Source organism: Mastigoproctus giganteus, chromosome 12 (genome assembly GCF_048544385.1).
Source record: "Mastigoproctus giganteus isolate SK-2022 chromosome 12, ASM4854438v1, whole genome shotgun sequence".
In the NCBI taxonomy this organism is placed as follows: domain Eukaryota; kingdom Metazoa; phylum Arthropoda; class Arachnida; order Uropygi; family Thelyphonidae; genus Mastigoproctus; species Mastigoproctus giganteus.
Window position 1 is genome coordinate 39,188,491 of NC_143586.1, and position 27,797 is coordinate 39,216,287.

Consider the following 27,797-nt stretch of genomic DNA (forward strand, 5'->3'; position numbering starts at 1 on the left):
TTTTTAAAGAAAATATTCAGCTTACACATAAATTAAACATCATAAGAGACTAGGTAAGGAACCATTACATCAATCTGAATGATAACAATGTTAAAGATGGCAGTACTGCTGAAAACAGAGAAAAAAATATATCTTAGAAACTTTTATTAAAAATTTTAATTTAAAAAGATATATTGCAAAACAGTATTCATTTTATGTGGTAATGATATATAAATAGCTGATATATATAACTCTGGTTCATGGCAATGTAAGCTTAAAAAAAAGGGGAGAGAAGCTTACTGAAAATAAATTAAAGAAAAGAATCTACAAGACCAAAATAATTCTAAAAGTAACTTTTAATAAGTATTACTTCAAGCAACTTACATTTCAAATTCTTCTGAGTGATTCTCTTTTGAACTCCATGGACTGCAACTATGGATCTCTGCATTTTCTAAATAATATAAAAAAAAAAATGAAAAAAGTGGGTGAATATTAGAAATGCCCTCACACCAATTTACTACCTGTAAGTTGGTGTGAGGATTACTACTGTTTAAAAATGATACTTTTAAACAAAATTTAAAGGTAAAAATATATTATCATCATATTTTTTATTCGCAATTAAAGAAACAAAAACAATTGTTTGATTGGGCAAAAGTGCCACAGAAATGTTTCAAATGATGAAGCAAGTGTAAGAATTGTCTGTCTTATGCACTTATTCAAATGACATAAACATTTCACCCATGGAAGTTGGCACACACCATGGTCATAGTTTCCGATGCGCCTAATAAATCCCAAAACAAACAAACAACCAACCCATGGAAGAGAATTACCAGAAGAAGACAAACATCTGGGCCCAGCAAAAATGGTTCGAATGCCAGAATTGATTGAAAAGGTGCAGGAAAATCATTACCATCGATCAATGTTCAATGCTCCAAATCATTTCAGAAGATCTGTACATTAATAAGGTAACCATTTCAAAAACAGTAACCCAGGAGTGGAAGAAAACAAATGTCTATGCGTGGTTTGTTCCATATTTGTTACCATATTCAACTTACAACAGTGACTGAACACTGCACAGAACTCATTGAGGCCAGTGAAAGAAAATACAACTTCCTAAATTCGATTGTTAGGGGTGATAAGGCACAGTGTTTCCAGTACTGGCAACTCACAGCAAACCTCGCAAAACACAAAAAGTTCGTCAAGAAAGGCCGAAAATCAAAACCATGCTCATAAACATTCTACGATAGCAAGGAAATTGTGCACAAAGAGTTCGTGCTCAATGGCCAAAGTGTTACTGCTGCCTACTATCTAGACATTTTGAAACATCTGTTGTAGAGAATCCTTGTGCAGCCTCAGTATGGAAAAGACTACAGTTGGTTCCTCTTGGATGATGACGCACCAAGTCACAAGGCTCTCACTGTTTGGGGATTTTTCACTAGCAAAAATGTCAGTGTACTATCGCACCCAACATATTCACCAGACTTAGCCCTGTGGGACTTCTTTTTGTTACTGAATCTCAAGGCGACACTGAAAGGTTCTTATTTTCATATCAAAACCATTCAAAGAGCTGTGATGAGAACATTGAACAGTATAGCAGTCATGGCCTTCCACACCTCGTTCTAGGCACTTTGTGATTGTTGTATGCAGTGTGTGAACATGGAGGAAGTTACTTTGAATAAACCAAGGTTAGTTTACTCATACATGGGATTATATTTTTTTCTAATTGCCACACTGTGTACTTCAGCCACAGCATGGGTTTATTAAAGGGAAATCTTATCTGACCAATTTAATTGGATACTATGATGCAGACATAAGGGAACTAGATGCAGAAAATAATTTTGATATCATATACTTGGATTTCATAAAGGCTTTTGATACTGTTGCATATAAAAGATTACTGAACAAATTGGAGCAGTATGGCATTAAGAGCAATTTACTACAACGGTTAAAAGGATGGTTGAGTGGGAGAAGACAGTGGTTATGAATGGATACTGTTCATCACAGACTAATGTTATTAGTGGAGTTCCCCAGGGTTCTGTGCTGGGCCTATTGTTGTTGTCTGTATTTCTTGATGATACTGATGAAGATATATCAGGCTTAATGTCTAAGTTTGCAGATGATACAAAATTTGGCAGGGTGGTTAATGACAGTATACTACTGCAAAAAGATCTAGAAAAATTAGGCAGATGAGCTCAGAAATGGCAATTAAAGTTTAACATTTACAAATGCAAATTACTGCATATGGACAGCAGTAATCCTAGAGCAACATGCCAACTGTGTGATACTATACTCAGGGTAGTAGAAAATTAAAAAGACCTGTGGGTAAATTATATAGAGAGAGTTATGAAGTTCTCTGAGCAGTAAAGGTAGAATGTCAGGACAGCGTGGGATTTTGTCAATGATATACAGGAATTTTGTTAACAGGGATAAGGAGGTGATTATCTCACTGTTACAAGGCAATGGTTGGGCCACATCTTCAGTGCTGCATACAGGTCTGGAGGCCTCATTTTAGATGTAGGATGAACTCTTTCCAGGAGCTCTAGATCCTGGAAATGTACAAAGAAGGGCAATGAGACTGTTGAGGAAAACAAAGGGTTATCCTTACCAAGAAAGGCTTCAAATCTTCAAATTGCAGCATCTGGAGACTAGTCACCTGCAAGGTGATGACTGAGGTGTTTGAGACTTTGAATGGATTGAGCAAGCTCAATGTTTATGGGATTCTTCCTCTTGATCATATTACACAAGGGAGCAGAATAGATATGCAAAAGTTTGCATAGCTATACTGCAGTTTGCCAGTGGGTGACTGCTGGAGCAAACTTTTATCTATTGTGGAAGTGGATATATTAAATAAATTCAAACAACAGGACCAACTTTTGGAGGGGATGGATATGTAAAAAGGAGGGTTTTTTTTTTTTTTTTTTTTTTGGCTGATGCTATATAAGCTTGCTTTCTTGCATCATAATACTAATAATAAATAAATAAATAAACAAACTTCTACAATGTAAACTGCAAAGCATGCTAGAAAAAAAATGAACATGCCTAGTGGTGAGGGTATATGTAGACAAGGCAATTTTAAAACTTGTGAGCAGTGGTATGCAACAGAAAATTCATTGAAACTGCAAAAAAAAAAAAAAAAATTTGAAAGTATTTTTTTAGCATTAGCAGAGACATATGATGCAAGAAAGCAAGCTTATTCAGCATCAGCCAAAAAAAAAAAAAAAAAAAAAACACACCACTCCCATTTCACCCCTCCGTTCGTTCGAAATACCTGTCCAGTTGAGCTTTAAATTTGTTTAGGCTATCAACTTCAACAACAAGTGATGGAAGTCGGTTCCACCAACCAACCACCCGCTGGCCAAAGGCAAATTTCCGCGCATCTATCCGACATCCGTCCTTCCTCAATTTGAATTCATGCCCTCTGAGGTGATTATTCTGAGCAAGATGAAGAATCCCATTGGCATTGAGCATGCTCAAACCATTCAAAGCCTTATACACCTCTATCAGATCACCTCGCCGGTGCCTAGTCTCCAGACTCTGTAATTTGCAAAACTTAAGCCTTTCTTCGTAAGAGCAACCCTTTGTTCCATTCACTAATCTTGTTGCCCTTCTCTGTACCCGTTCCAGCAGCTCTACATCCTTCTTGAAATGAGGCCTCCAGACCTGTATACAGTACTCAAGATGTGGCCTAACCATTGCCTTATACAAGGGAATAATCACCTCCTTATCCCTGCTAGAAAAGTTCCTGTATATCATTGACAAGACACCATGAGCTACTCTTGCAACTCGTCTGCACTGCTCAGAGAACTTCATATCTGCCTGCACAATTACCCCCAGGTCCTTTTCATTCTCCACCACTGTCAGTGTAGTACCGCACAGTTGATACGTTGCTCTGGGGTTACTGTTATCCTGGGGTTATGTTATCCTGTTTTATTATCCTAATAGTGAAGAAACAAGAAAGGGTATGATGTACAAGCTCTACATATGCAAATAATTTCTCATCCAATTACTAATTAGGAAAAGCAGGGCTTGCATTTAAAACAGTCTCAAGGATGACACCTACAGTGTTTACATAAATATAACACTCAAGGGCAATAACTATAGCCCCTAGGAAAATGAAAAAAAAAAACTGCCACTAGAAACGTTTCACCCACCTGTGGCAACCTTACACAGAATAATTTTTAATATATATATTTCATCATAATTTTATCTCCATATAGCAAATTTTGTTTTTACACTTTTCTAGTCCTGAAATATGTTAAGGGCTTTAGCCTCAGGCTGCGAGAGATTTAGACAACGTACAAGTTAGTGCAAATGCATCATATTAGTACGCAGCTAAACTCTGAATTAGCAAAAATATGCAAAAGCGGCATCGTTTAAGTTATATCTCATATCGTGAATACCTTCACAACGAGTTGCCATGATATTCCACTACTTCGAATAAGTAACGCTTCAACAAAGGAGAAGACTGTTGTTACTTATTCTCAGTGGATACCACCACCCAGACAGCACCGTTTTGAAATATGGTATTCTCGGTTATCCTCATACTATCCCTATTAGACTAAGAAAAGCAATAAAGATGTAGGAAGGTGATAGTAGGAGAGGTAGAGGAAGGAAATGCCGTAGAAGGAAGAAAGGGACAGTTGCTCCTTCAACTCACACTCAAAGCTCATATATTCCTCGAATAGGCAACGCTTCCCCAGTTTTTTTTTTTTTTTTTTGGTAGTTGTTGGCGCATCGGCTTCTGTGGCCATAATGCACCTCCCAAGGTTTTTGCAGTACTTTGATCCAAGCCCGAGGTGGGATTCGAACCCGCGACCTTTGGGTTGCCAGGCAGGCACTTTACCCACCTGGCTAGCTCGGTCGGCGCTTCCCCAGTAGAGAAGACTGTTGTTACCTATTCGAGGAAACTCAGCTCCTTCAACTCACACACAAAGCTCATATATTCCTCGAATAGGCAACGCTTCCCCAGTAGAGAAGATTGTTGTTACCTATTCGAGGAAACTCGGTGGCCATCAGGCCCACCAGGCGGCACCATTTCAGGGCTATTTGGCCCTTCTTCAGTGGGTGGATAGGTACACGAGTGATGCAATGATGACAAAACAGTTATGAAGTATAACTCCACAATATGAGAGATGTCTGATGGTGTATAATATAAATTAAGACTGAAATATGTTAAGGGCTTTAGCCTCAGGCTGCGAGGATTTAGACAACGTACAAGTTAGTGCAAACGCATCATATTAGTATGCAGCTAAACTCTGAATTAGCAAAAATATGCAAAAGTAGCATCGTTTAAGTTATATCTCATATTCCTTCACAACGTGCTAATGCTCCTAAAAACCGAATAACAAAGAAACCTTCACAACAGTTGCCATGATATTGCACTACTTGACTAAGAGTTAACAGAGCAAAATTTTGTATCAGGGTAACTAAGAGAGCAACTCATTGTATCAGGGTAACTAAGAGTAAAAACAGCTGCAAGTATACTTGCATGTACACTAATGATAGGAGCACAGTAAATAAATCTGATGAATTTGAAGTACTGATTAAGTTATTAAATGCAAACTTTGCAAGGATATTGGAAACCAATTCTGCATCCCTTATGCTTGAATGACATAAGGGATGCAGAATTTGAATATGGGGAGTATGATGTGTACAGAAAGGACATAGTGTATAATGTTTACTGTCTTGCAGCACCCCCCCAACTCCACAATGATCTTTTTAACACAGTACAGACTCTGCAGAGGCCAGAAAAGTGTAGGTTACAGTGTAGTGCTGGGTGTGTTGGTCTGTTGTTCATCTGGCCTTTTTACCACTGGGACCTGGGGAGACAAAGGTGTCCCACTGTTGCCTGTATTTTACAACGTGGAGTTATACCAGGCAGTAGGGTCTTGCGGTCCCAGAATCTATGCGCCCGGGACTGCAAATGGCTAGAGAGTTTGTGGATTGGGTCATCTGGTAACAATAGTATGAATAGGGATAGGGGAGTTCGGCTCCACTCCCTTTTGGAGGCTGTGGTCCTTGCCAGAGACAAACGTTTTAATTTGGCACGCTCCCAGACCATTTCTGGTTCCAGTACATGTGAAGGGAGGGTTGAACATGTGCCTGGTCAGACACGTGTGCCGTGAGCCTGATATTTAAGGTTGTGTCGCTTGAACTTCATTATTGTTGAGAAAGGAGGCGGATGCCCCCGAAAGCTTCAATAGTGTTTTATCGCTTTCAAATTTATAATTTTTAATGCATTTTAAATTCATCAATTCATTTTTATTTGTTTTAAAGTAAATCAGTTTTTGTAAATTATTACTTTACAGTTTTTATTGTAACATTTCAGTATACTATTCGGTATTATTTTATCATTAAATCAGTTTATTTAAACGGTTGGTGTATTTGTCTAAACTTGTGACCTTAGATAATTAAAAATTATCTAAAAATTAAAAAATACAAATTAATTAAATAATTTGTATAATTTAAATATTTATTATTCAATTAATTATGTTTTAATTAACTTTAATCAGGAAAAGCTTCTTTCCCCAGATGCTACAGTCACTAAATATCAATAAATTCGGAATATCAATAAATATCAATAAATTCGGAAATCCAGTGGCTCTTTCATTAGTTGCAAGAAATTTTAAAATATTAAAAGGATTTTCGAAGCATTCTGGAAGAATTGGTTTCGGTGCTACCATTTCCTCCACTAGCATATGGCCATCAACATCTGCCACCTTCACAGACTTGACCATTTCGTTGCCCTCAATGATTTTAGCATCTGGAAGTGTGATTTCTAAACCTGCAGCATGTTTTCTTAACTTATCCTTTGGAATTCTTAAAAATTTACCCAAGAAACCAAAAAGATTATTATGTTTTATTAACTGCTAGAAACATCGCTCCAGAGACTGCAAAGCCTTGTCTACGATTTTATTAAAGCAGCTTACCTTGTAAGCTTCCTTAAGATTTGTTATAGGTTTATCAGCAGGCTGGTAATTGAAGTGCCTCTTTCTTTTTTGTAATCTTCTTGTGCGAAATTCTGGAGATACTTCCAATTCTGTCGCACCAACTAGTCGGCATGGGTAGCACAGTGATATCATCACCGTCCTCCCCACGCCAGTAGAAATGGCCCTGGTTCAAATCCCGTCAATAATGCGAGGAACTTTAATGGGCTTTTTTCACTCCTTGGCTGAGTTAGTCGGTCTCAGGCGTAATAGCAAGGTTTTTTTCCCCAGCAGCTGAGGTTTTTTCATCCAGCAAAACAGGCAAATTGACCAGAGAACACATGCAATTTACACACACAAATTATTATTATTATTAGCCGTATGATGCAAGGAAGCCCGAGGCTTATATTGCACCAGCCAAAAAGGAATTCCCGAGTTATCCTGAGACAGACAGAGAGAGAGAGAGAGATTTGTTATCTAGGAGCATTAGCAACTAAGGCCATATTGCTCCGGGGGTATGCAGTGGTCATTCCCTGACCTTTTCGCATCCTCCATATTTGGTGGTCACGGGCTCGAATCCCAGTCTAATCAAGAAGCATGTGCTACGCACTGCTGCTCCTGCCCACCTGGCTACGGAGGAGAGAGAGAGAGAAGTGGAAAGGAATCACCAAGAAAGAGAAGAATGATGATATCCAGCTAAGAACCAGAGTTCCTGATATGGGTTTATGTAATCAATAATGGGTAATAATAATAATAATTTTTTTTTTGGTACCAACTAAGATTTGTTTAAAGCCAATCTTTCTATACTTTGACATCCAGTACAGAAGGTTTTTAAATGAAGAAGAAAGAGCTGTAACAAGATCTGTAGAATCACTTTGCAGCTCTTTAGTTATGCGAAACAAAAAAATCATGCCAAAATACTAATGAAACAAGAAACTTGTATTCCTTGATCCGGTTAGTTAGTGATTCAGCTTCACTTCTTGCTTGGGCACCTTGTGATGCTATTTCCAAAAGCGCATCATTGAAATCACCAACTTGATACCTTAAAGCTTTCACACTGCATTCGACACTCCCACCTTGTTTCACAAGAGAGACTTTGCAGAAAGTCTTTGTTGATGCTGAAAAGAGCACATACAGACATTGAAGTGTCCCAAAAAAGGTCACTGCATCAGGACAGGTTTTGGCCATATCCTACAGAACTAGATTGTAACTGTGACAAGCACATGGTGTAAAATGTCCTTGAATGTTCCTGTAAAAGTCCTGGCTGAACACCTGAAACTTTTCCTTTCATATTAGCTCCATTGTCATAACCTTGACCTCGGATATTAGTTATCATCATCATCATCATCATCAGCCATTTTCAATCCACTACAGGATGAAGGCCTCTCCAGCAACTTTCCAGTTCCTTCTGTTTTGAGCACTGGACATCCATTTACTACCCAAAAACTCATGAATTTCATCTATCCATCTCCGCCTTTGTCTTCCAGGTTTTCTTCTAGCTCCTCTTGGATACCATTCTGTTATTTTCTTAGTCCATCTGTCATCATGTCTTCGAGCTATGTGTCCTGCCCAAGACCATTTTAGTTCTTTAGTTTTGATAAGAATGTCCTTTACTTGAGTTTGTTGCCTAATCCATGTGTTTCTCTTCTTATCTAACAGTCTGATTCCCAATATGATTCGTTCCATTCTTCGCTGTGTAGTTCTTAGCTTCTCTTCCATTCTTTTGGTGTGTGCCCAAGTTTCACTTCCATAAGTCATGGTGGGGAGTATACATTGGTTCATTATTTTACGTTTAAGACAAACTGGGATATTGCTCTTCAGTATGCGACTATATTTCCTGAATGCTATCCATCCAAAATTTATTCTTCTCTTGAATTCCAGCCATTTATCATTATTACAGCTAATAACTTGTCCCAGATAAGTATATGACTCCACCTTTTCAATTACTGCTCCTTCAATCATTATTTCCCTTTCTGTGGCATACTTGTTCATCATTACTTTTGTTTTAGCCATATTCATCTTTAGTCCAAAATCCTTACTAGCTGTGCATAACTGATTAAGATCTTCCTCTAATTCTTTGGGATCGTGGCTTATGACCACAATGTCATCTGCAAATCGTAAATGGTTTAGGTACTCTCCGTTCACATTGACTCCTTTCTGCGACCAGTCTAATCTTCTGAAAGCTTCCTCAAGGGCAGCAGTAAACAGCTTCGGAGATATTGTGTCTCCTTGTCGAACTCCTTTCTCAATTTTAAATTTCCTACTGTCTTTGTCTAGTCTAATAAAGGAGGTAGCACTCTCGTATATTTTCTTCAAAATCATAATATATGGGGTATCAATGCCTTGTCTTTCCAGTGCCCGAAACATTGCCTTATGCTGTATGGAGTCAAATGCCTTTTCATAATCCACAAATGCCAGGCATAGTGGTGTTTTATATTCATTTGCTTTCTCCATTAGCTGTGATATTACATGAAGGTGATCCATAGTTGAGAATCCTGTCCTAAAGCCAGCTTGCTCTTTCGGTTGATTCTCATCAAGTATTCTTTCTAATCTGTTAGTAATGACCCTTGTGAACAACTTGTAGATGTGGGATAACAAGCTAATTGGTCTATAATTTCCAATTTCTGATTTATCTCCTTTCTTATGCAGCAAAACTATGATTGCATTATTCCACTGCTTAGGCGTCACACCTTTTCTAATGCACTTTGTGAAGAGCCTTGCAGTTTTTGTGTTATGTCTCTTCCTCCCAATTTTAACAACTCTACAGTAACTTCATCTTCCCCCAGGGCTTTCTGATTCTTCATTTTCTTCAATGCATGCTCTACCTCATCAGGAAGAATATTGGGTATGTCGTATGTGTTGCTACTTTGCAATCCATCTTCCCCACTGCTGGCATCATACCCCTGCTCCTTGTATAATTCTCTATAGTAGTCTTCTGCTATTTGAATTATGCCTTCTCTGCTGTTTATAAGTACACCATCGCTATTCTTCAGTTTCAGTATCATTTGTCTTTCTGTATTACTGCTCATGGCTGCTGATTTAAATCCTTTGTTTTCCCTTAATGCTTGTTCTACTTTTCTTGTGTTAAATCTTCTTATGTCCTCTCTGAGTCTCTTTCTAATGGCTTTGCATAACTCAGTATACTCAATTTTCTCCCTGTCAGTGTTTTTCTTGCTCTTCATTTGTCGTCTTCGGTTCATCATGACAAGTGTTTCCTGACTAATTTTTTCTTCTTTGGATTTCTTTTTCCCTATAGGTTTCTTGGGCTTTATCACTTTCAAAAAGTTGTAACATTCCTCGTCGATATCTTGGTCCTCAGCAGTCTGCAGAAGCTCATACTTGTTCTTAAGTTCCAGTACATACTGCTTTTTCTCCTCTTCTGTTATCTCAAAGACCTTTGTATTATTTACTCGAGTCAGTTTTTTCCTTTCCTTTCCTACGTCTATATCAAGTGTACATCTTACCATTCTGTGATCACTTCCAACATTTACCTTATTCAGGACGGTAACATCATTCACAATATATCTTCTGTTAGTGAGGATGAAGTCGATTTCATTAGTAGTTAATCCATTTAGACTCTTCCATGTCCACTTTCTGTTCACCCTTTTCTTGAAAAAAGTGTTCATTACTGACAGTCCTTGAGATTCTGCAAATTCCACAAGTCTTTCACCTCTTTCATTTCTTTCACCAATTCCAAAATTTCCTATAGTTCCTCTTTCTGCGCTGTTTTGTCTTTTTCCAACCTTAGCATTGAAGTCTCCCATAATAATAGTGTAGTGGGTTTTCTGCTCATCTAGAAGACTCAATTTTGGTGTACATTTCTTCAACCTCTTCATCATCATGGTTCGATGTTGGTGCATAAATCATTATAATCTTTAGCTTGTATCTCTTAGAAATCTTGAGTATTAGTCTTGACACTCTTGGTGATGTACTTTTGAATTCCAAAATGTTGTTTTTAAAATCTTTATGGACCAGAAACCCAACTCCACCTTCACTCCTTTCACTGTTTCCATTGGTGTACAGCAGATTTCCACTTGATAAACTTATAAGTGATATTAGTTATGTCTAATCCTAATATTTCAAGTTCCTGTTTCGGCACACCGTACAAATTTTTACCGTTTTCTCCGGCACTGCTCTTTACATTGATACATTTTATGAACTGTTCATACACACTGACTGGCATATTGGGGAACATTCTCCACAAATGGCTAACTGTGTGAATTATGAGGCAGCCCTCCTATTTTGACTGCTAAGCATGTCAGTCATTTTGAGAAGGAAAGTTTGTTAACCAAAAACCAGGCACTTCACTGATTTTGTTTTCCTCACAAGCACACTTGCTTAATGGGGTCAAAAGTTAAACCATTTGTTACCTTAAAAACTAGAAAGAAATAATTCAAAACTGTTCACTTTTTTGATGCCATCTTTATTTTCAATTTTTTATGAGCTTAATGTGAAAAATCCATTTTTATATTAAACATATATTTTTAATTATTTTTTTGAAAACAAAACAATTCTGTAATACTGTACTTCAGATATGTTTTTATCTTCTCTCTTTTGAATATTATCTCCCTTATTATATTTGACTAAGCAAAATGTCATTTGAATAACCAATGCACTTCAACAGTTAAGACATTACAAAGACTTTTTTATGATATGAAGTGAAAGAGTGTAACAATTGGATATTCTGCTATAAAGTGTAAAGAGTTATTGAAGTGTATACACTTTAATAACTGTATTTGGGATATACATGCTAATTTTAAATTCACATTTTTCAGCATGTGCACATAATTATTGAAAATATGCTAAACTTGACCTGCATTTTTATTTCTTACACAATAACTAACATAAATTTCTGGAATTTTAGCAAAAAAAAAAAAAAAAAAACACTTTTTTTTAAAGGTAAGATTTTGAGCTGTATAAACCGAGCAAACAAAGCAGGACAATACTGAAGATTGCACAAGATTCAAATGATCCCAGCTCAGGATTAAGACGTACACCACAAAAGTTGCTGAAGTCCATGTCCCAACTGTTGTTGTTGTGTGTGGGCTTTATGGAGCAAGGGCAACATGGCCATAATGCACTAAACGTGACCCAGAAAAAAAAAGTCAGAAATTCTAAACTGATTACATCATATCCATTGCAAGCCATACTGACGGTTGGTCTAGCTATCGTCATGAAATGTGTTTAGAGGCCCAAATTTTGCATTCTATTCAACTGTATGCTACAAAACTGAAAACATTACAGATAACTGCTTTTATTTTCTATTTTAAGTGTAAACTTAACACCAAAAACAGAACTTAAAAAATTTTTTAAAATATTTGAATTAATATTTTGAATTTTACAAAATGTAAGTGTAAAAAAAAAATTCATTATAGATCCATGTTTGCAAAATGCTGCTCACCTGTTCCTATGCTAATTTTGCATAGAATTTTGGTTTCATATTTGATTTCACTGAGTTCTTTACCCCAAGATCTTACCATACAGGAGTTAGAAAGTTTTTTTTTTTTTTTTGGATGAGAAGACTGATGTTATTAAAACTATTTTTATTTGCTCATACAGTAAGTGCCAGTTATAGTGATCATTGGTTATTAGAATCAGGCGCTCAATAGAATCAAATTTCAAAGAACCGATCCAAATAAATAAAATGCACTATACTTTCATTGTTTACTAGAATTATATTTTCGGTTATAGGAATCAATTTTGAACACCTCTGTGATATTTTTCTAAAGCACATTTCTGGAGGTCACATTTATAGATGTCACAACCATAAAACAATAAAAACAATTTGCAGTTTCCGGTTTATTGGGCTTTTCTCTTAGTGCAATAAATGGATAGTAAACTTGATTTTATTCATTTCGATAATACCAATTGCTGGAATTCTGTGTTTTCACATTATGGTGAAATGTGTTTCCCCTTCGCTGAAATCTGCTCTTCATTTCTATATCTAAACTTTGTCTCACTTGTGTGTCGTGTTAGTTCCAATTTGTGTGTGCCGTGTGCCTTGTTATTGATTGACGCTTATCTTTTTTACTGTGTTTTAAATTTTACTACCAAAAAAAATGTCAATGAACAGAAACAGAGTGAATTTGAGTGTAAAAGATAAGTTACGAATTATAGAAACGTACGATAAATTAAACTTAGGCAATATGTATCAAAGGGAAGTGGCAGTAAAATTAGAAATGCCTCAGTCATTTTTATCAAAATTGTTAAAATCACATCACACATTAAACATTAATGTGATTAGTGAAACCAGTAAAAGGAAGCGTGAAGGGAAATGCCAAACAGTAGATGAAGCTCTGTTCGTTTGGTTCAAACAGGCCAGTTCATTTAATGTGCCAATCAATCGTAGCATTCTTCTTCAAAAAGCTAATTATCACTGAAAAACTACACAAAGAGTTTAAGGCGATGGTTGTTGTTGAATGGTTTTTAGGAGCATTAGCAACTAAGGCCATATTGCTCCGTGAATATGTGGTGGTCATTCCCTGACCTTTCCGCATCATCCGTATTTGGTGGTGACGGGCTCGAACCCCGGTCTAATCAAGAAGCGTGTGCTATGTACTGCTGCTCCTTCCCACCTGGCTACGGAGGCGAAAGGCGATGGACAGAGGGCTGACAAGATGGAAGGAGAGGCATGATATTGTTTACAAAAAACTTCATGGAGAAAAACAGGATTCCAATAGTTCTGCAGCTGACACCTTATTGAAAACCTCTTGGCAAACTGTGTTAAGCACTTATAATCCTGAAGGCATTTTTAATACAGATGAAACAAGGTTGAAACAAGGTTGTACTACAGGGCTACCCCAGACCACTGCATGGTTTTTAAAAATTCCTCTGCATTTACAGGAAAGAAGATCAAGGACAGGATTACAGTTCTTTTAACATGCAACATGATGGGAACAATCATGATGAAGCCATTAATTATTGGCAAGAGTAAATCGCCTAGATGTTTTAAAGGAGTAAAATAGCTGCCTGTTCTGCCTGTTGAATATGCCAATAATATCAATGCTTCGATGACAGCTTCTTTATTTGAAGATTATCTTTGTAAATGGGACGAAATTGGATAAGAAAAACAAAAAAATTGCATTGGTTTTGGACAACTGCCCAGCTCATCCAAAGTTGACTTTCAAAAACATTGAATTAGTTTTTCTACCTTCAGATACCACATCACTGATTCAACCTCTCGACCAGGGAATAATAAAAGCCTTTAAGACCTTTTATAGATCGGATATGAGGCAAAGAATCATCCAGTCTATAGATGAAGGTTTGGGAACATCATCCGATATCCCAAAGCAGATAACTGTTCTAGATGCCCTTCATATGACAATGAATGCCTGGAATGAAGTTTCCAAAACCTGCATTAGCAACTGTTTCAAAAAATATAGATTAATTATTCATGATGGGCAACTAAGTCACGATACTGATCACGCTGAAAAGCCTAAAGACATGGGTTAACAGGAGTTTAATGATTGGGTGGACATAGATGGTGATCTACAAGTTACTACAGTTTTAACAGATGAAGATATTGCCCAGTCTGTTACTGATAATTTCACTGAGGAGGAGGAAAATAAAAATGAACCTGAATGAATTCCAGTTACAAAACGGCAAACTCGTGAAGCTATAGCCATCCTGAGGAGAGCGTTGGAAGAAACTGGTGCAAGTGATCGTGAATATAGACTGTTATACAATATTGAAAAATCTATAAACAGACTTTGTAGGGATAATTTAAAGCAATCTAAAATAAATGACTATTTTAAATTATAATCATATTACAAAGTGTTATATTTATTTAATATGTATATTTAATATGTATATTTATACGTTAAGTATAAATTTATTTTCGTTTTGCTAACCTGTGGATAAATTTATTTTTATTTTGTTCGGAACGTAAAATTCGGAAGAATATTCTGATTTTTACTTATCTTTTAATTGGTAATAAAGTGTAAATTTGTGCTTTATATCTTTATCTTTATAGCCTCTGGATAACATTTGTCAATTTTCGCTTATTAGAATTGCCGTTTATTAAATCAAAATTCATTTGCAAACGTGACCACTATAACCAGTGCTTACTGCATTTTATAATACAGTATCAGGATTAAGAATAAAATTGTGAAGTAACTCATTTTAAACTATTTCTTGCTTTTTTTAAAAAACAGAAATGATTGGTAAATAAAACACAGTGACTGATCTTGGATATTTTGGTATATATACTAAACATATGAAAAGCTTGCAGATCTTTATATCTTGCATGGCACAACCTTAGGGAAAGAATGGTTAAAAGAGGTTACCAAATGATTGAAAAATTATTGGTTTCCTTGAGGGAAAAAGTGATAGGCCTCACCAGGGCTGTGCCAAGCCATTTTAGTACCTGAGGCAAGAATGAAAAATTGTGCAATACTGTTAATGATAGCAATTATTTAATCTTTCTTTTGGTACCCCTTTCAGCTTTTAACCTGAGGCAAGGGCCTCGTTTGCCTCACCCTCGGCACGGCTCTGGGTCTCTCTACAGATGATGTGCCAGCAACATGTGACTATCTCAGGAGACTTGTTGGTCTCATGGCAAGAAGAAAATGGAACATAACCACAACTCTCTAGTTGCTGTCCATTGCATAATTCATCAAGAGGTTCTTGCTTACAAAAAGCCGAAACTGTGAAATTATGAATGTCATGATTTGCAACATGAAACTACTTTTACTCATCTAAGGGGCTCAAACATTATCAGTTCAGATAGCTGCATGCTGACAATGAAGATGAGTTCCTTAACATGCTATACCATGCAAATGTTAATTGGTTAAGTCACAGCACTATAACTTACTTCATGTGGTTTTGTTCTGTAGCTGGAAAAACCAGCTCCAGAATAAAATTAATACCTTCTTGGGGGGAAAAGGAAATCATTTTTCATTTGAACAACTTGGAAAAGTTATTTCAAGACCATGACTGCTTGTTCATGGACTTCCATTCAGCCAAAGAGGCTTTCAAAATGAAACTATTTGGGACAAGCAGCTGATTAAAGGCAATTTCATTCACTTTCCATGTTTGAGAAAAATGTATAAAGAAATTTCCTGGAATTGTTGATGATCTTTGTGATGAGTTCCAAGAACAACTGCAGGACTGTTCTGAAGTTGAAGAAATCCAGCTCAAGCTACAATTTGATCTGAAGAATCTGCCTCTGCTCAATTTCTACAAATGCCTGATATGGGTCATTTTCTGCAACATACACAACAAAACTAGTTTGCATAATAAAACATTTATGAACACACTTTCTTCACACAAAAACTGAACAAAGATCTGCCACACACAACGACTGATGGCTTTGTGATATCCCTTCTTTTCTATACTGATAATACCAAGCAAAGGTTCATATTAACTCTGGGACATTCATGCAACATCTCACATCCCCACTGTTTTTTTCAGAATAAAATCAAATGCTCTAATGTAACTTCCCCATCAATGGTTTTTTTAAATGATTACACAGCATTTTCTGTTTAAATTTCAATTTCCTAGAATTACAAGAGGTTGTCTTTGTTTGGTGTCTGACAGAACGTTTGTTTTCAGAATTGGAAAGTGTAAAAACACTGCTCATCCAGCAACAAAACTCCCCCTCCACCCATTCTGAAAGGAAGGTGGGGTATGAATTACAATTAATATTTCTCCGCCAAAGGCACATTGTAATTCATCAATTTTGTTCCTTTTACCTGTTATGGGCATTTTTCTGAATATTGTTCTTGTTTTTCAAGGGTTGTCTTCCTGGATTAAAACACAAACTGGGTGATGGTAGGTAAAATAAAAGATGAATGAAAAAACATATACAGCCCAAAAAATTTCAAACAACAAAATGTGTGATAAATTTTATACATCCAAATAAACACTACTTTCAATTCCACAAAAACAGACAAAAAGCTAAAAATGAAATTTTTTTTATATAAAAAAAGTTTGCCAAATGACATGCAAGTGGATGTGTTCCATTTAGGGGTACAGCCAAAAAGTAACTATTATTAACTCCAATCTGGGTGCACAGGGTCTTTGAGATCTGTCATGACCTTCAGTGATGGCTATCATGCAAAAATTAAAAATGCAAAATCAAGTTATGTCTAGCCTGCATAATTATAGCTATGTCATGAAAAGCAAATTTAATATTAGCACGTATATCTTGTGTACAATTATTGAAGCCCAGGCACTTTTTTTTTATGGCAGCATATCCACTTGTTACTCCTCTGAATCATGTCAAGTCAGAGTCTGGCTGGCACCCAATTGTGGAGATGCCATATTTTTATCAGCTGTCTAGATTTCATTTCTGCTAGGATGATGAACCAAAGCTCTATGGCAAGTTGCAGCCCACAAGCTCAATATGTTTGAGTGTCACTTGATGTATGGCATTAAGGTACAGGGTGTATTGTTGAAGCCAATGCTTTTTTTCTGTAGTTTTCAACTTACTTTTCAGTGATTAATACCACAAAAATTGTTTCTGTTTAAAAATGTTTCAAAACAGTCCATAACAAAGGCATGCTACAGTGTCCTTTTGAAAGCAGTACAGGGCATTCTGATTTTTATTCTATACACATCTTTGTTTCACACAGGTACATACAACAAACTGCAGGAAGTAAAATACAAAATGCTTTTTTTTTAACTTCTTCGGGCTAACGATCCGTTTCTTTTTAGCTTCACCAATCAACCAGTTTACGTTCTGTTTGCATCTACGATGAAATCCTTGAACGTAAATATGAAAGTAAGTATATGAAAATTTGACATAAGATTTTAAACAAATTTTAATTTTCGTGTCCTAACCATGCAGAATACTCAAGCCACGCACGAACTACGGTTTACGAGTGTAATTGATACACTAATAACATGCAACTTTATTTGTTCATATTCAACTTCTATTTTTTTTTTTTTTTTTTTTTACGGATAAATAAAATTAACACTGAAATTCTTATATACTCATAAATTTAACACCCTTGATGGAGATTTAATAGGCAACAACTCATAACATAATGTGTTTTTGAAAGACTGACAATATTACTAACCCAATCAGAAACAAGAAATTTAAAATTTTGCGCATTGCCCATATGCCCCTGAAGATTAAGATAGATATATATATATCAGATATAAACACCACAAAATAAGCATAAAGAAAAGCAAATTTACCACGACTTTCACCACTTTTTAATACAGAAACTAAAATAACATACGACACCAATATATCAAAAAATATGATCCCTCTTGTGGCAGTTAAATTACTCTTAACGTAAGAATTAAAAAAAAAATTGCTCACATACGAATTATCTCACATACTAATTAACATTATAGGAAGAACGTATACAGTATATCTGTATCGGTAGTAACGTTATATATGCCGACCGGGCAAGCCGGGTGGGTAAAGTGCCTGCCTGGCAACCAAAGGTCGCGGGTTCGATTCCCGCCTCGGGCTTGGATCAAAGTACTGCAAAAACCTTGGGAGGTGCATTATGGCCACAGAAGCCTATGCGCCAACAACTACCAAAAAAAAAGTTGTATATCTACATAATGGTGAAACTATCACACCACCTAATCTGCCTCCAAGGTGGGGCCTGAAGTGTCGGGGGCCCAAAAGTATGATTGCTAAATATCGGAGGACAGTGGCGGATCCAGAAAAGAATGACAGGAGGGGCATCATTTTGTGCACTAGTATGGCGATCACATTCATCATCATCATGAACTTGGTCCGGCTTAGGTCTTTTAAGACCTGTTCCGTTGTAGCTCTTGGAGGTGGTCTTGATTTCGCTATCGTTGTCTTCGTCGACCAACATCTCTCTTGCCTGTAGGTTTTTTTTTTAGTTAAAGGCTAATTTTGGGATCCGGTCTGGGTTCATTCTTTCTATGTGGCTGATCAATTTTTCCTGATACCGTTTTATGTCATTTACTATGATATCTACTTTTAATTTCTCGCAGATATCTAAATTTCTTTGGTAGTCTAGTCTTGTAAAGCCTAATAATGGTCTTAAATATCTCATTTGTGGTGCTTCTAGTTTGTGTGCATCTTTCTTATTTATGACCCAAGTCTCACAGCTGTAGAAGAGGGTTGGTTTGAAGGGTGTTGTGCAGTCGTAATTTTGTTTCAGTTGTCATTTGTTTGCCGAAGTGGCAATTAATCGTTCCATTCATTTTATTATATTTTTGTAGTTTAGAATTTGATATTAAATTTCCCAAATAGGTGTAGTCAGATATTTGTTCTATTATTTTATCACCAGTAACAATTTTCACTCTTTCTATGTTTTTTTTTTTTCCCCACATAATCCCATTGATTTTGTTTTTGAGGTGGAGATTTTCATCTCATACTTTTTACCTATTTTATTAAGTTCATTTGTTGTCATCTGCAGTTCATCTTCGGATTTTGCAATTATAACTTGATCATCAGCATATAATATAGTTTGGATTTTATTCCTGTTGTTCAACTGTATTCCGTTGTTAATTGTTTGTTTCCATTCTATAAGAATTTTATTGATGTAGAAATTAAATAAATTTGGTGAAAGTCCAAATTTTTGTTTGATTCCTTTATTGGTAATAATTGGGTCTGATAGTTGGCCATTAGAATATTTTGTAGAGACTTTTGAGTTTTTATATAGGCTTTGGATCGCTTTCCGGAGTTGGATTGGGAAATTTTCTTCACGTAGAATCTGCCCAAGTTCTTTTCCGGTTTACATTGTCATATGCTTTTTCATAATCAATAAACAGTAGAAATGTTGGTAAATTGAATTCTCTTCTTTTCAACAGAATTTGTTGTAGTGAGAAAATGGCATATATAGTGCTTCTCCCTTTATATATCTATATCGGTAGTAACGTTATATATCTACATAATGGTGAAACGATCACACCACTTAATCTGCCTCCAAGGTAGACCTGAAGTGTCGGGGCCCCAAAAGTATGATTACTAAATATCGGAGGACAGCGGCGGATCCAGAAAAGAATGACAAGAGGAGCATAATTTTGTGCACTAGTATGGCGATCACATTATTTTTATTTATTTTATTTTTAATTTTTGCCTTCCCATACTGTTACCATAAAATACGGATTCTACTCTCTATTATTAATTCCCTGGAGTGTGACGACCATTTCAGTGGATGCAGCATCGCTTCTTCTACCTGCAGGTAAAATTTTATCATTTTATTTGATGTGGGAAGGCCATTTTACAAGCAAGTGAATATATCGTCGTATCTTCCCTATGGAAACCCACGTGATCGCCGTAACGATAGCGTCACAAAGGCAGTGAAACCTGTAAACTGTGAAACTGACTGGGAGAGGAGTTCTCACAGGAAACTTTTAAACTGGTCACCTCACATAGCATTAGCATTAGTAGAGGCATTTGATGCAAGAAAGCAAGCTTATCCAGCATCAGCCAAAAAAAAAAAATAATAATAAAATAAAATAAAATAAATAAATAAAAAATAACCACTTCCACTTCACCCCTCTGTTCGTTCGAAATACCTGTCCAGCTGAGCGTTAAACGTATTTAGGCTATCAACTTCCACGACAAGGGATGGAAGTCTGTTACACCAACCAACCACCCGCTGGCTAAAGGCAAATGTCCGCACGTCTATCCTACATCTGTCTTTCCTCAATTTGAATTTATGCCCTCTCAGGTGATTATTCTGAGCAAGAGGAAGAGTCCCATCAGCATTGAGCATGCTCAAACAATTCAAGGCTTTATACACCTCTATCAGATCACCTCGCTGGTGCCTAGTCTCCAGACACTGTAATTTGCAAAACTTAATCCTTTGTTCCATTCACTAATCTTGTTGCCCTTCTCTGTACTCGTTCCAGCACCTCTACATCCTTCTTGAAATGAGGCCTCCAGACCTGTATACAGTACTCTAGGTGTGGTCTGACCTTTGTCTTATACAAGGGAATAATCAACTCCTTATCCCTGCTAGAAAAATTCCTATATATCATTGACAATACACCATGAGCTACTCTTGCAGCCCGTCTGCACTGCTCAGAGAATTTCGTATCTGCCCGCACAACCACCCCAGGTCCTTTTCATTCTCTACCACTATCAGTGTAGTGCCACAGAGTTGATACGTTGCTCTGGGGTTGCTGTTTCCCATATGTAGTACTTTACATTTATCAATGTTAAACTTCATTTGGCACCTCTCAGCCCATCTGCTCAACCTTTCCAGATCCTGTTGCAGCAGCATAGTGTCAGTAGTGTCCTTAACAACCCTGCCAACCTTCGTATAGTCTGCAAACGTGGACATTAAGCTTGATATACCATTATCAATATCATTTATAAATACAGAAAACAATAATGGACCCAATACTGAACCCAGAGGGACTCCTCTAATAACATTAGTCCACAATGAGCAGTGTCTATTGATTAGCACTCTCTGTCTTCTCCCCCTCAACCACCCCTTTATCCATAGCAGCAATTTGTCTCCAATGCCATACTGCTCCAATTTGTGCAGCACTCTTCCATGAAGCCGTTCTAAGATCCACGTACATAATATCAAAGTTATTCCCTGCATCCAGTTCCTTTGTGACTGCATCATAGTATCCAATCAAATTGGTCAGGCATGACTTCACAAGAACCTTAACAAAACCATGCTGTGTCCGAGCTATAACTGAAGTCTTGTCTAGATGATTCTGCAGTGCTTCTTTAACCAGTGCCTCCATTAATGTTCCTGGAACAGAAGTTAAACTTACAGGTCTATAATTACTTGTGTCAGCCTTTGATTCTCCTTTGTGAATTGGGGTCACATTTGCATATCTCCAGTCTGTGGGTACTTCCCTGAGTCCAAGGAAGCTCTCATAATTATGGCTAAGGGTTTGCTTACTTCCATTGCTGCCTCCTTCAATATAACTGGATAGATCCCATCCACCCCACGTGCCTTTCTTATGTTTATCTTCAACAATTTCACCTCCACTTTACTCTCAGTTATTACAAGATTCTCTAGCTTACTGCCAAAGTTGAATACACCTCCGGCATTCCCCTCGCTGAATAACTCATGTGTGAATGTCGATGCAAAATATTCATTTAGTTTTTTAGCTAACTGAGCAGGATCATCATCAGTTGACCCATCGATATCAAGTGGACCAATTTGATTCATCCCCCTCCCTTCTAGAGTTTACATAAAATAAAGAACTCTTTGCTGTTTTTCTTTGCATTCTTTGCCAAAGATTTCTCATAATCTGCCTTTGCCCGCCCAACCTCCTGTGTGACTTGATTACAGACCAGCTTATATCTATCATAGGCTTCTATGTCACGTGCTAATTTATAATTTATGTCCCATGCATTTTTCTTCTTCTCTGCCATGTGTCTCATTAGTTTATCAGACATCCATTTAGGCCTAAACCTTGAACAATATTTCTTAGTTGGTATGTAAAGCCTAGTACCTTCCAAGATAAGTTCTTTGAATGCTTCGAATTTTGAATTTGCTGTTGGTAACATCATCAGTTGGTCTCACTGTATAGAATTTAAATACTGTCTCAGACCATCGTACTCACCTTTACGAAAGCAATAAACTTTCCCTTTACCCCTGACGGTAATTAACTCTTTGAGTAAATCCCACTTCAGCACACTGTGATCACTTCCACCTAGTGGTTCCTTTATCTGCAGATTCTTAATGCATGAAGAATCACTACTGATAATCAAATCAAGAGTATTACTCCCTCTGGTTGCTTCCCGAACATGCTGATGTAGAAAACAATCATTCATCCAATAAATAAATCCACAAAGGCCTTGCTAGTGTGTGAGTGACCAACCCACAAATTTCAGTCAATATCTGGGAAATTAAATTCCCCCAATATAAGACTCTCTGATTTACTGGCCTATTCTATTTCCCTGTACAGTTTCTTATTATACTCACCAGAGTCATTAGGCCTACTCTCACACTCCTACTCTCAATTTTGATCTCCCAATGCTTATGTCACACCAAACTGACTCGATACTGCACTGTCCAGCGATGTCCACTGGCTTCACTCCCTTGGATTTTATGTGTTTCTTAACTAATAGCATAACCACTTTTCCCTACCTATCCTGTCTATCCTTTCTGTAGACGTTGTACTCCACAAATGGCGCCTCCGTAGCCAGGTGGGAAGGAGCAGCAGTGCGTAGCACACGCTTCTTGATTAGACCGGGGTTCGACCCCGTCACCACCAAATACAGAGGATGCGGAAAGGTCAGGGAATGACCACCGCATATCCCGGAGCAATATGGCCTTAGTTGCTAATGCTCCAAATAACAAACAACTGCCCAAATTCCAGTTCTGCATTCCTTATATCTGTGTGACACCCCGTCTCTGATATCACAACAATATCCGCCTTTAATGCTTTGAGCAATACCTCAAATTCATTAAATTTATTTACCAAACTCCTAGAATTGGTGTACACGCAAGTATACATGCACCTGTTCCTATTCTTAGCTACCCTAACACAGCCCATGTGTTTACTTGTACCCCCATGATTCCCAGCAATCTCTGAAATATCCTACATCTTATTTTCCAGGCTACTGCTCATTCCAATAGAAGCAGTGCAAGAATCACTTTCACCTGTGTCAGTGGCTACGGTGAATCTATCAGTCCTTGTATCCCCCCAAGCTAGCAGTTTTCAGATTCACCTAACACTGCCTCGATAGAGTCAGCAAATATTCATGCACCCTTTCTATTTAAGTGTATCCTCTCCCTGTAGAAGCAGTCTCTCCTGTTAACATGTACAGACCAGGCTGAAAAAAATTCTACCCCTTGAGCCTTGCACAATCTTTCCAGGGCCGAATTGATCGACAAGGCTCTCATCATATACTCCCTCCTATCTTGTCTGGGCAGAATTGCAGACACTTTCAGATTAAACCCTAATTCACGGCTTTTTTTTCAACAGTGACCTGTACTTATTATGTAATTCTGTCGGTCTACACGTTAAGTAATTCTGCCGGTCTACACGAAAAACCTACACGTTTTTCGAGTTGGCATTAAGAAGCTTCCTGCTAATTGGTAATAAATTCTAGCTGTTTTGAACAACTTCAAAAAAAAAATAATAATAATAAATAAAATAGTAATAAGAAATAACAATAAAATTAAATAATATATGTTAAAATTTGAATCTGAAACGGGAAACAGTACCCCCGTAGTTGTGCTATTGCACCCTTCATGCAGAGAACGGCACACCTCGAGCAACGAGGAATTACTTGAAAACCCATGCTCAAACTCAGCTCTGATTAAACGGCTCAACAACAAACCAGTTAAGTTAAGCAATGATGTTTCCTCGCAACGGGATCACAATAATAGTAATGTTATTGTTGATGAGGAGATCGCGAGTATGGACACCAATATGAACAACTCCATCCCTCCAGCTGAGCGAAATCGGCTAAAGCCAAAAAAAAAGTCAAGAAATCCACTAAAACCTGTTCTCCTTCAGCTGCTCACTGCAAAAACCTAGAAGAAGAACTGAACTCTATGCAGTTCTCGCTGGATAAGGATTGCTCTCACCTGGAGAAAATTATGATCCTCAGGTCCATTATGGAATGCTGCCTTCGCTTTGAAGGAAATAGAGTAACCAAGCCAGCTTCCCAAAAGGTTATAGGCTGTTGGGGTACCCTCGAGAAAATGTTACATGACTTAATACTACAGAATGAACAATTAAGAGCAATCAATGAACAACTGAGGGAAACAAGTTATACTATGACAAAGGCCTTCAGCAGTCCAACTCGGACCAGCCATAGCACTCAGAACTCTTTCCTCCCAGATCTGACAGCACAACCAAACCGCCAGACTCGGCCAGCACTTCTCCCTACACCTATCTCAGAATCAACTAATGCTGCCTTATGGGCAGTGAACCGAATATCACAGTTGATGATTATCACCAGACCAAGAACCGGGAACCAAGAGAAATGCCACAGCGCCCTCGATCCTATTCAGATGCGCTGAGGAACCAACCAATGGCAGATAAGCTATTTGCTCCTCCCAATACCAGACAGAATAGAGAAAAAAACCTAGTCATCCTTCGCGCGATCCAGGAAGGTTCCTTTACTTCAAGCGAGGCTGTCAAGGAGGTTGTTACTAACAACTTGAAACCTCAAATGAAAACCATAAAAATTAAAAGCCTCAGGAAAATCCGTAATTCTGGAATCATCACTGGGACTGCTTCGAAAAAAGATGCAGAAAACATTATCCAAATCCCACAGATAAATGAACTTGGTCTTAGCGCTGAGATAACAAAACCAAAAGGCCCATCTATTGTAATCTTCGATGTCGAAAAAGGAATTTCCAAAGATGACCTCCTTGATGAAATATATGACAGGAACCTTGCTGATCATATCACTAGACATGAAATTCAAAGTGAATTTAAAGTCAAGTACTCCACCAAATCCAGATCGGGTACTTGTTTCAACTGGGTAGTCAAACTCTCCCCGAAGATATGGAAAATATTATCCCAACAACAACGAATATTTATTGGCCGGAGCTCTTGCCGGTTCAAGGAGCACATACCTACCATCAAGTTCTTTAAATGCCTCCAATTCGGACACACGTCCCATGTCTGTATCCGACAAGACTTCACCTGTGGCATTGTGCAAACTCGGACACACCTACAACAACTGTCAAACAAAAATCAAGCCCCTAACTGCGCCAAATGCAAAGCAGCGAAAATGGATTGCAATCGCTCCGTCCGGGATGTCAAATGTCCAATCTCGCAATCACTCCGTCCGGAATGTCAAATGTCCGATTCGGACACACGTCCCATCTCTGTATCCGACAAGACTTCACCTTTGGCATTGTGCAAACTCGGACACACCTAAAACAATTGTCCAAACAAAAATCAAGCCCCTAACTGCGCCAAATGCAAAGCAGTGAAAATGGATCGCAATCACTCCGTTCGGGATGTCAAATGTCCAATCTATTTAAGGGTATTGAGAACCATCCAGAACAAAACCGACTATACATAGAAAATAAAAAAATACTCGGCCATGATCATCCGTATAAGCCGTGCAGACTGGGGCCTTAAGCGCCGGGCTCTGGCCCTCATCTATAATGCCATATTTGTGCCAATAGCTTGCTATGGAGCCTCAGTATGGTGTACTAGGGCCTCCCTCGACCGAAATCGCCGTAAACTAGACTCCATACAGCGTTCTATGCTCCTTGCCGTAACAAGGGCGTGCCGTACAGTAAGCACCCCAGCTCTGCAGGTGCTAGCTGGATGTATACCCCTACACCTAGAGGTAATAAGAAGAGGATTATATCAACGATTGAAGAAGAGTATTCCCACTGAAACAGCAGGCATCACTCTTAACCTTGAAAACAACCCCAAACAGGAAAGGAAGAGAATCTCTGAAATTATGTACAGGACCTGGCAAGAGACATGGGACACCACCAACAAAGGATTGATAACCAAAAAGTTCATTCCCTCTGTGAACCTCATCAGTCCAAAGCCTCCTCCTGGTACTCACCAGGCCTCCATACTACATTTCTATTTACAGGCCACGGACCCTTTAAAGCGAAGCTAACATCCCTAGGCATAGAAGAAGATCCGCTGTGTCACTGCGGGGATGAAGAAACGTGGGATCACCTGATGTACGATTGCCATGAATATGATGAGTTCCGGCTAAGGTTTGCCACTAAAATGCAAGAAAATCCCCGGAATTGTGAGCACCTGATTATAATGGACGAGCAGCGCTATGTCGCCTTTACAGAGTTTGCGCAGTCTGTCTTCACTGCTAGACGGGTTAGGCACCCAAACACCACCCATTGAAGATCAAAGTAAGAAACTTCCTGGATATGAAAGTCCTCTCAGGAAAAGGAAAAAAAAAAAAAAAACACTCCTTTCTTCCTTCGTCCCAGGAGTGACAGAACCTACACCAGTACAGCTCAGCTGCTGCCTTTAGGCCTCCCTAGCCACGCTCTCTTGCGTGGTCCTTTGCCTCCACTCCCTGGCGGGAGGGGGAGTTCATCCCTGGTGTCCTCCCCCCCTCGCCACCCCTCTTTTTCACTCTGGTGGGGCATGGGCCTGCTCCACTGACTTGGGGGTCATCTTCCCTATGGACCCCGTATCTCTGTCTTTTCCCCCCAGTCTTCAGTCTCCCTCCCCTTCTCTAACTTACAACTAGTGTCTGAATCAACTCCAAATTGTTTGAGCCCTACATCCAAAAACTTAACAACATCAAATCGCCCAACTAGTACTCCCTTTGTTTTGGCTGACCCCTATCTATAGCGTGTTTTTTTTTTTTTCTTTTTATAGGTCCTTGCCACTGAAATCTCAGGAAATTAGGTGGCAGGACCTGCCAGAGTAAATAACTAAGTAGTGTACCTGGTCTGCCTCCACGGGGCGGAGTGGGGCAACGTTGGGTCCCATTAGGGGCCCAGCGGCTAAATGACCAGATGAACAACGGTACACGACACTACACAAATACAAAATCCATATACTTTTAAACCTCTGGCATTGACAGTGTTCTGTTTCACACCCACAATGTATAGCACGCGGAGATGGGGGAAACCCCTGGTGCCGTTTGACACTAAACACACTACACTCTACTGTACACTCTATACATTGACTACATTGTACAGATTGGGTGGCGCTGCCGACTGATGCTTTAGAAATTGATGCTTATGCTCTAGTTGTTATTTTAAGGTAATGTTTGCATTATAAACTGAAAGAAGGCTTTTCGTATAGCTAGGTGGACACTATCTAACTTCCTGTGCAAGTTTTGTCTATTTTATCAGGTATTTCCTTTACATATTATAAAGTTTGTCTCATTAGGCTTAGTATTCTGCTGACCGTATGCTAATACGTTATGTCTCTGGTTGTTTCACCGTAAACGCAGTGATTAGGCTTAGCGTGTTCGCTACTTGCTACTGCTTTAACACCGGTTATTGAGTCCGCTGATGTTAGTGAATCACTACCACATCCTGCAACATTCCAAAAGCTCAATTCTGACAT

At 38.1% G+C, this 27,797-nt stretch overlaps 1 protein-coding gene across 1 annotated transcript; it reads right to left on the reverse strand.

Annotated features, from left to right (window-relative positions):
- Nucleotides 1-16: 16 nt before the first annotated feature.
- Nucleotides 17-27,797, reverse strand: LOC150076913 (uncharacterized). Its single transcript, XM_090385730.1, has 4 exons — nt 27,711-27,797; nt 18,048-18,141; nt 364-430; nt 17-108 (listed from the first exon to the last, which is right to left on the reverse strand). The coding sequence occupies exons 1-4, from the start codon at nt 27,795-27,797 to the stop codon at nt 33-35; spliced, it is 324 nt and encodes a 107-aa protein (XP_090241856.1). The 3' UTR covers nt 17-32.

Bases quoted from the DNA above. Each gene is read 5' to 3' on its own strand.
- LOC150076913 (XM_090385730.1), bottom strand. From the start codon at position 27,797: ATGTCAGAATTGAGCTTTTGGAATGTTGCAGGATGTGGTAGTGATTCA. The intron at 431-18,047 runs GTAAATTTGCTT...TATATTATTTAG, and splicing joins AAAAAGTGGTGAAAGTCGTG to AAAATGCAGAGATCCATAGT. The intron at 109-363 runs GTAAGTTGCTTG...CTCTGTTTTCAG, and splicing joins CACTCAGAAGAATTTGAAAT to CAGTACTGCCATCTTTAACA.